The sequence below is a fragment of the Phragmites australis genome, chromosome 2 (assembly GCF_958298935.1).
Source record: "Phragmites australis chromosome 2, lpPhrAust1.1, whole genome shotgun sequence".
In the NCBI taxonomy this organism is placed as follows: domain Eukaryota; kingdom Viridiplantae; phylum Streptophyta; class Magnoliopsida; order Poales; family Poaceae; genus Phragmites; species Phragmites australis.
The window spans coordinates 50,016,657-50,026,471 of NC_084922.1; the positions used below are offsets into that span (position 1 = coordinate 50,016,657).

Consider the following 9,815-nt stretch of genomic DNA (forward strand, 5'->3'; position numbering starts at 1 on the left):
CCTCTTCTGGTTGGGTTTACATGTGGGCCTTGGGCCGGTGGGCCTTAGTAATCCAGCTCAAGTGCGATTTTTTTTATATATTTCGGAAATAAAAAATTGCCTAGACGTCCGTTTGAAAAATTAAAAAATAGGCTACTATCATGTCTGTAAGGACGATATATTTTTTTTTAAAAAGCATATCAATTTTTGCAATTTTTTAAACAGATACTTATTTTGTAAAAATTTATTTTCGAAATATATTAAAAAAAACTCGTGATCTGCTTAGGCCGCAGCCGCGGATTCCAATTTGTCGGTGACAATCTGCTGGCCAAAACTCCTCAATGGTGGTCTTTGGTTTTGTTGCTCTTAAACTCAGTCCTAAACATTCTGTAAGCATATGGTTCCTGATAATAGAAATCGGCGTCTTGCCATTTTCTAAAAAAACAATCTGCCCTTCCGGGTCAGGTAAATCAACATCTGTCGTCGACTTCCTAGAGTCAACTGGTATTTCCTATATGCAAATCCAGCTCGATGGATGGCTCTTCATCGGCATGAAAGGCTTACGAGCCGGATCGAATAGGACCTTGTGCCTACCCGACGTCGCCAGCAACTCTGCTCCTCCGGCGAGGTGGCGTGCCGGCGCTCCCTCTGGGAATTACTTACATTCTCCAGTGACGCAGGCCATCTATATCCATCGAGCTTACCTTACACTGCAATAATGGATCAGCAGATAGCGAGTGCGCCGCACCAACGGTACAGCTGCACTTTGTGCACGCTGTGTAGCTAGGCAGCTCACTTCCTGGAACTCTCTTTAGTTTGCTGAAGATGTTGATCGATTCTGAACTTTGATGCGTTCCAGAAATCACAAGTACAATTACGATTGGTAGTAGTACATGCAACTGGTCCTGTCCATCCAGTTCTGCACGCAAGGAATTTAACAGCTCTCGAGTAATTGAAACATGTTAGAGCGCGCAGCAGTCTTACGTACCTCGTTATACTGACGAGCCAGCGCCCTCGGTGGGTCTGATAAAGACACATGGCTAACTGAAACTATGATCAAGATTCTAGACCAACTCAACCCAAAATACCAGCTTGATAGGTAAGTGATCATCCAATTTTTAAATCATGGTTTTCCAATGTGGGACTAAATCTAACAAAACCTTGTTCGGCTTGATCGATCCCGGGACCGGGGGGATATGGGCAGGCAGAATGGCAGATGCGGTAAAGATGACTGCTCCTTCGATCTGAACTCTGAGCCGGCGGTGGTTGCAACTTCAAACCAAGATCGAAGTGAATGCATTCGAGATCGACGCCGGTTTGTTTCGCGGACCTGAGAAAGCTGCAGCTCCCCGATCGAGCAGGACGTGTGTCGTTCTGGATAGTGGATAGCAATTGTTGGTGATGCAGCTCCCGTGCCACTGTGTCAGTGTCCGCGATCAGTCGATGAGCAGACAGAAGATTACGGCCAACGCGATCTCCGACTTCTCGATCTGTTGCAGATTATGTGATACCTGGAATCCAATCTCTGTCGTTGTCGCTCGATCGCCCATCAGTATCGCGGCGCAGTTTCAGTTCACTTCAGAACCCTCTGCTAGCAGCCGTGTAGGCTACTGTGAGCTATTTGGGAAATCATGAGTTGCAGCACTGGCGGAGTCCAGTGAAGGTCAAACTGGGCTCCGGCCCTCCGCCCGCCCGCGCGCGTAGTCAGCTGCGGTGCTCGTCAGGTGCCGCAGCCTGCAGTCCCCGTTACGACGGCCGGCAGCGCGCTGCAAGCCCCTCAGGCCTCAGGTTATTTTTTCCTTTCATCCTTAAATCCCTAATCTCTCACCGATTTTGGTATCTGCAGTCACTTGTATTTTGTGAAATGTGACCAAATTACACCTATAGCTAGTGTTAGTCCATATGGCTTACTTGTATATTGAAATGACCATTCTAGTAGTATACATTCTCCATGGCTTGTATTTGATGAAATGTGACCAATGAGCCATAGATATAATGTCATTTTTATTGTCAATAGTCACTCCTTTAGTCACTTTTGCATTTTTGTGAAGTTGGCCCCCTTTCAATTTGCTTCACGCTCCGCCACTGAGTTGCAGTATTGTATTCATGTAGGATTTGCTACAAGCGAAACCCTAGAGAGACAAGACACCGAGGGCCTACTGGCTGGAGCAGGTGGCGGCTTAGTTGGCTGAGGTGCGGTGCTCACAGACGTCGACGAGGAGTTGGGCAATTAAGCGTCTTCCCCCTATTTTGGTTTGGTTTAATATGGGTTAGTGGGCCTGAGCAAGATGGCCCAACCGATCTGCTTAGGCCTTAGCCGAGTCAGACCAGAAACTACTTATGAAAGGGCCATGCTAACTTCAGACGTATGTTTTTCCTTCATTCTTAGCCGACAAATGTGAGATGTTAGATGTAGATCGAGTGGTCATGGCGTCATCTTCAACCTCCTGTATCTTTTCTCTCACTCGTGACAAACCCGACACCGATGCCTCACCTCACTCCCCTGCGCCGCCCGCCACCCTCGCCACGCTAATCACTCCATTTTCACACTCCCCCGCTGCCAACCCCTCCCATCGCCCGCCTGCTGCTTGCGGCATCGGTGCCGCCGCCGTTGCCTCTCTACACCACCGGTACGGTCACCGCCCCAGCTTCCCTCTAAATCCGGCACCCTGAACCACCCACTCCGAAAACCTCCTCCCTTAATCCAGTGGCGACATGTTCACACGTGCGCATGAAGTGTGCCCATGAAAAGGTTTGTACTTCGTCTCAAAGAAAAAGAGTAAAGTTTACAAAACTTCACCTATTTGAACCTAACTATCATAAAACTATATTTTATTGAACTAGTTTCATAAAACTACAAATACATATACCCCTTGTAATACGAAACTATATTTTTTACACAAAACTATAAATATAGTTTTATGCAAAAATGCAGTTTCATGTTATTAGAGGCATAAGCAGGGGCGGATTCAGGGCCCGTGCTGGGGGGCTGCAGCACGGGCCCAGCCCACGAAGCACAGAGAAATAAAGGAGAAAATTCAGAAATTTTTTAAAAATCCCTCTCACATAGCACGGGTCCAGCCCAAAATGCTGAAGAGCAAAAGGCCCAGCACCCCTCCCTAGCCTGGGCTGGATCCGCCACTGGGCATAAGTAATTGTAGTTTTATTAAACTCGTTCTACAAGTTATAGTTTTGTGATAGTTATATGTAAATAGTTATAGTTTTGTGAAATTTACTTAAAAAAGAAAATAATTGTACCTGTACAAGACTACAAGTCATTAGAAAAAAGAAAATCATGCAAGTAGTTCCTTTAATTGGATTATACTGTTTGTGTAACAATGGCCGCGTTACTGACCTTCAATGGATCATGGACTGCAGTCAGGCAGTCACTAGCCTGTAGTGTTAGTGTTGTACTTGCTGCAGCTGACGCCATGTTAGTTTCTCTGAACCAAAGTTGTGATGGTGCTATGACATTCAAATTTGCTACCTGGGCGATGCAACTCTATCGTAATTTTCCAAACAAAAATCTGTTACTTTTATACATGCGCGTTACTTGACGATAGCAATACAGATCCTGAACATTGTTACAGCAGTACAGATACACTGGTGAAGCTTAATATTGTAAGAATTAAAGCAGGCGTCCGCACCAATGCCGGCCGGCTCATTTTTCTTGCGCCGGTGAATGGCAGAGTACAGATGCAAGCCTGCCGACCCGCTACTGACCCTAGTACGGATTCAGGAGCCATGAAGCTTCGCCACCCACACGACTAGCTTCCACTGAAAATCGAGCAAAGGAGTGCAGTTACGTACATCGCGGCTGGTGACGATGAGATACCACGTGACAGATTCGGATAACAGATGGAGTGCGTAGCGTACCCATCCAGGACTGTCCAGGCGGCGGGAGCTCGACGTCGCCGCAGTCGCCGGCGATCATCTGGTTCACCCGCTTCATGCCCGGCCGGTGGCGCCGGTTGTCCTGGCCGCACAGGAACCCGACGCGCACGCACCTGCCCACCTGCTCGATGTCAAGGCCCGGTTCCGTCAAGAGCTGCCGCTGGGTTATGTTGCGTACTCCGTCGGCGAAGCCGCTCTTTCCGTGGCACCCGTCGGAGAAGTCCCGCCAGACCTGCCAATATCGTACGTGAATGGGTTGACGCTGCGCACTCGGATATAGCCAACGCTGAAAGATCTGTACCTCGCGGAGGAAGTCGAGAGCGGTGGGGTCGCCGCCGGCGGTGTGGTAGCTTGTCCGGCCGGTGACGATCTCTAGGAGAAGAACACCGAAGCTGTATACGTCGGATGTTGGCGAGTACTGCCTGACTGCATACTCAGGTGCCATGTACCCCCTGTTTAGTCACAAGACGAGAATATTTACTGCTAAGCATTCCCTGACTATCTCCAATCGGGAGTTCGGGACGCAAAATTAACAGACAGACAGTTGATCAACGAGCGAGATTGATGGCTCACTTGGTTCCTATTGCGAAATCCATGGTTATATGAGTCCTGCGCTGATCGATGACCTTGGAGATGCCGAAGTCCGTAATCTTGGGGTTCATGTCGCTGTCCAGCAAGATGTTCTCCATCTTGAGATCCCGGTGCAGGATCCCCTGCTGATGGAGGTAGAGCAAGCCGTTGCATGTCCCTTGTATTATCTTGTAACGTGGCGGCCATGGTAGCTCTTCACGGTCTCTATCTTCACCATGGAAGTACTTGTCGAGGCTTCCGTTAGGCACGAACTCGGTGATGACGAAGCAGTCGTCGCCGTCCTTGCAGCATTCCACGAACTTGACGAGGTTGGGGTGTTGCACGCGGACGAGCACGTTGCCCTCGTTCTCCAGCTGCAGCCGGGCCCCGCCCTCGCCGGCGTCGTCCACCAGTCGCCCTCGCCTAGGCTTTCGCGTCTTGACCTTCTTAACGGCCATGCATCTTCCATCAGGGAGCTCCATCTTAAACAGAGACAAAACCACACTAGGTTAATTATGCTTAATTACATGGACTTGATATGCACGCATGCAGTAACGGACTAGATCCACAATTTATATAGATGACGCGCGCAGTTAGTCGATCACCTTATAGACTGATCCAAATGCCCCACCGCCCAACTTGTTCCTCGGGTTGCATGTCGCCTCTCTGATAGTATGTACATCAACTGGCAACCCTGGTGATGATAAAAAAGACGATCGTTCATACTTATTAATTCCTGCCGCCGCTGGCACCGTTTCACACCCATGCACGTACGCACGTACGTACTTTGAGATTCGACCCGTCGTCGACGTCTGATCCAGCAGGTTAGGTATACCGCCGCCGCCGCTGCCACGATCAGAGCGCTCGCAACGCAAGCAACTACTACAATCCCAGCTGCAACAAGTATGATATACTACATGAGCGAGCAGCGAGGGAGCTTGTGAAGCTAGCAAGCAACTGCTTTCATAAACTTACGTGTTTTCGTCGTGGTCATCGTCGATGGCGGCGGCAAACGGGCGGCGGAGGCATCCGGAGCGTCTGTCTGGGCGGAGAGGAGCGACGGGAACAGGAGCAGGATGACAGCCTGGGCGGCCATGAACCTACAGAATGTTCGTTAGGACCTAAGGACTAGTAATGTTTCTTGGTACAGGAGTACTCCTATTCCTATATAGTACTGACCTAGTAGTACATCTACATACTATACGGCTGTAGCTTAGATATCACCTTCATACATACTCCTGATCTGATCTGACTGTCCTGACCAATGACAAGGAATATATGGAGTACTGTCAATCTGCCCTTCTCGGCCAAGTAAATTAACATCCACCATCGACTTGCCAGAGTCAACTGGCATTAACACTTTATTCAGTTCCACTCGATCGATGTCCGTCATTGGCATGAAAAATGCAGTCCCATTCGATCGATGTTCCTCATTGACAACTTTGCTAGCTCCTCCAGCGTGCCGACGCACGCACGGGGAATTTCTTACCTTCTCCAGGACGTAGGACACCGTACAAAGTTAGGGGTTGAGCCATTAGTTTATGTTCACTCATCCATCCTAAACATTCTGTAAGCGTATGGTTTCTGATAATAGAAATCGAAGTCTTGCCATTTTATTTTAAAAAAAAATCTGTCCTTCCGGGTCAGGTAAATTGACATCTGCCGTCGACTTCCCAGAGTCAACTGGCATTACCTATACGTAAATCCAGCTCGATGGATGGCTCTTCATCGGCATGAAAGGCAGACGAGCCCAATCGAACCCGATGTCGCCTGCAACTCTGCTCCTCCGGCGAGGTGGCGTGCCGACGCACGCGCTGGGAATTACTTACATTCTCCAGTGACGCAGGCCATCCGCATCCGTCGACTTTACCTTACAGTACTGCAACTAGCAAGTTGGTTACGTAACAACATACGTAGTCTTGCTGTAATATTTTATCATAATAAATTTAATTAATTGTATTTTATATCAATACTTTATTAGATATTTGATTTTTAAGGCTATATTTGATATAGGTCTATCTTTTTTCTATTCTAATTCTAATTTTAATTATTATTTATTTTATTTTATTTGAACTCTTTATTATATATTTTGCTTTATAAACTGTATGAAAATCAAACTGTTAATTTTTCATAATTTTTAATTATGAATTTAGCTACTTATTAATCATATTTTATATTGATTCTTTAGTTTAATCTAAACCGTTAGGTATTCATAACAATGAGTAATCTAGATTTTTTTTAATTAATTATATAATTTTGTGATCTTGAAAGAGAACATGAAAGCTCCATTTAACACTTAAATAATAATAAAAATATAACATATGAACCATTTGCACTTTGTAGCACATCAAAAAAGAAAGAGGAAACACACGCCATGACCTACGGCTGTTTACACACTGCTTGGACTGATCAATGGAACACATGGATTATCTAATGGAGAAACTAATCACATGCTATATATGACACTTGTGCAAATATTAAGGCCAAACAGGCCACGCTAGTGCAGTGGTTGGTGCTTCAGGTTTGACAATCTGCAGCTAGCTTCTGGAGGCGGACTGATAGGGAAGGTCTGCCTGCCTGGCACCTTGCAGAACCAATGCCGGTCGCCGGAGAGGCAGAAACAACACGTGGTTTTTTTAAATATATATGTCTTTGTACCAAGTCAGACTTTGTAACCGAGTTGGTTACATGTTTGTACTGTCCAAAAAAGATCATGTATGGAACATGGACTCTTTGTTATTTTGCTTTCTAAACTGTATGATTTCATATTTTTTAATCTTTTAATTCCGAAATTATCTAATTACTAATCATATTTGATATAAACTATCTGATTAAATCAGATCATTAGATGTTCATAACAATGAGTGGTCTAGATTTTTTTAGATTAATACGGTAATTTCGTGAGCTTAAAGATGACTCTTTTTCTCCCTTAATACTAATATAACTAGCAAGTTAACCAACACTAATAACATGGTTAGTCTCGCTGTAATATTTTGTCATAATAATCTTTGATTAAAAATTAATGTCTTTATTTTTTTTATAATGTTAGTGTCACTTAGTTACAAAACACATAAAATCAGAAGAAGAAAAAAAAATTATATGAGTGAAAAAAGAATATTTACATTCCAAACCTGTATCCGAATTGTATACACATATTGGTTCGATTCATATATGTTTTAATTAACTATCAAAATTGTGCGACACGTGTAGCCAACCGAACTAAAATCAAAATAGGTTTGCCTTGTCCGCGTGCTATGCCTTGCCTGCTGGCTGTTTGATGTGACAACTTTGAGCTACATAATGCTTCTTAATTTATTATCTTAGTAAGAATTTTGAATTTTTTATTTTTATTATGAAATTTAGCTATTGATTAATTATATTTTACATGGACTCTTTATTTAGTTATTTGATTTTTATAATAATTCTATTCTAACCCTAATTTTAATTATTATTACTTTTATTTTATTTGGACTCTTTATTGACATATTTTGCTTCCCAACCATAATTTTTAACTCTGAATTTAGGTATTTATTAATTGTATTTGATATGGACTCTTTGTTTTTTGAATTTAGCTATTTATTAATCGTATTTGATATGTGCTTATTGGTTTAATTTAGACCGTTAGATGTTCGTAACAATGAGTGGTCAAGATAATTTACTTTTTTCGATTAAATAGTAATATAATAGATAGATAATGGATCTGCAGATAGCGAGTGTGATGCCCCAACGGCACAGCTGCACTTTGTGCACGCTGTGTAGCTAGGCATCTCACTTCCTGGAACTCTCTTTAGTTTGCTGAAGATGTTGAGCGATTCTGAACTTTGATGCGTTCCAGAAATCACAAGTACAATTACAATTGGTTGTAGTGCATACACTGGTCCTGTCCATCAAGTTCTGCACGCAAGGAATTTTACGGCTGTGGAGCTATTGTAACCTTTCTCGGCTCGATCGATCCGGGGACCAGGGGCATGGGCAGAGTAGCAGATGCGGTGGAGATGATTGCTTCTTCGATCTGAACTCTGAGCCGGCGGTGGTTGCAACTTCAAATCAAGAAACAGGCGCATAGAATGTTATGATCTAATCCCTGCACGTCGCCTTTACTTCCTGCATTTTAGCTCTTGTCAGTTAGGATAGGTAAGTCAGAGTCTGTTGTTCAGTCTGTTGTTCAGTTTGTTTTTCAGTTGACAGTTAAAGTCCGAGTCTGGTGCAGCATGATCTCGGCTGTGGGATGGCGCAGCTAACATGGGATCGTGGTGTACCTAGTGGGTAGTGTGTAGATCGTGATCAAGAAAACGCTGCAAAATCAGCAGCACAAAACAGCCGAGTCTGAAGTTCAGAGTACTGTAGCTCGTATTGCCGGCAATAGGCAGACTTTCCGAGGGAGCTGTGAGAGGTGAGCTGAGTGATTCGTGAAATCCTGCATACAAAAATCGATTGATGCCCAACATAGAAGTGAATGCGTCCGAGATCGACGCCGGTTTGTTTCGCGGATCTGAGAAAGCTGCAGCTCCCTGGTTGACCAGGACTTTGTGCCGTTCTGGATACCGATTGTTGGCGATGCAGCTCCCGTGCCACTGTGTCAGAAATGAGTGCTCGACTTCTCGACCTGTTGCAGCTTATGTGATTTCTGGAATCCTATCTCTATCGTTGTCGCTGGCCCATCAATATTGCATTTCAGTTTCAGCTCACTTCAGAACTCTCTGCCAGCAGCCGTGTAGGCTACTTATGATTATTTTATCAACTTTACAGATCTAGGGCCAGTACAGCTCTAGCTTTAAGAATTTTTAGAGCTCATTATCCTTAGTTCTAGAAATTTTTTATGCTGAGCTATGATGGTTTTTTATTTTAAATTAAAAATAGATATTTAAATCATTTTATTTTATCCTATAAACTCTAAATACTAGATGAATCTCGGTGCTGAAATTGTACAATCATCATATTTTTAGTTGAAGTAGTGATGTTAAAATTAGTTATCAACCTACACTTCTAAGTCCGTGCGGATGTCTAGCAGTATTACTAAGGCCCTGTTTGTTTCGGATTATAAAAGTTGGATTGTGATCAAAATTTAAAAGCTAAAACAAACAGCTGGATTGTAAAAACTGGATTCTGATCACAATTCAAAAGCCGAAACAAACAGCTGGTTGGAAAAACTATATTGTTACAATCCAACACACAGATTATAACAATCCAACAATCTGCTTTCCATCAGATTCTAACAATCCACAATCCAACTTTTTACAATCCATAATTTATAAGCTGCTTTTCACCGTCTACAGCTGAAACAAACAGACCTAAATCCGTGCAAGCCGCGAGCAAAGCAAGACCTTGTTCCCCTCCTCCCCCACTCCACTCCACTCCCAGCTCGCTCTCTC

The 9,815-nt window shown here is 44.1% G+C and overlaps 1 protein-coding gene across 5 annotated transcripts; it reads right to left on the reverse strand.

Moving 5' to 3' along the window:
- Positions 1-3,257: 3,257 nt before the first annotated feature.
- On the reverse strand, positions 3,258-5,759 carry LOC133909571 (cysteine-rich receptor-like protein kinase 44). 5 transcript variants are annotated; one of them, XM_062352058.1, is made up of 7 exons: positions 5,668-5,759; positions 5,419-5,543; positions 5,230-5,337; positions 5,049-5,137; positions 4,447-4,925; positions 4,175-4,325; positions 3,258-4,105 (listed from the first exon to the last, which is right to left on the reverse strand). In XM_062352058.1, the coding sequence occupies exons 2-7, from the start codon at positions 5,537-5,539 to the stop codon at positions 3,782-3,784; spliced, it is 1,272 nt and encodes a 423-aa protein (XP_062208042.1). In that variant the 5' UTR covers positions 5,540-5,543; positions 5,668-5,759; the 3' UTR covers positions 3,258-3,781. The 5 variants fall into 5 exon arrangements, with proteins under 5 accessions (XP_062208042.1, XP_062208040.1, XP_062208043.1 ...); XM_062352056.1 differs by having other exon boundaries at positions 3,258-3,756; positions 3,856-4,105; positions 5,049-5,337; XM_062352059.1 differs by having other exon boundaries at positions 5,623-5,686.
- Positions 5,760-9,815: the final 4,056 nt, after the last annotated feature.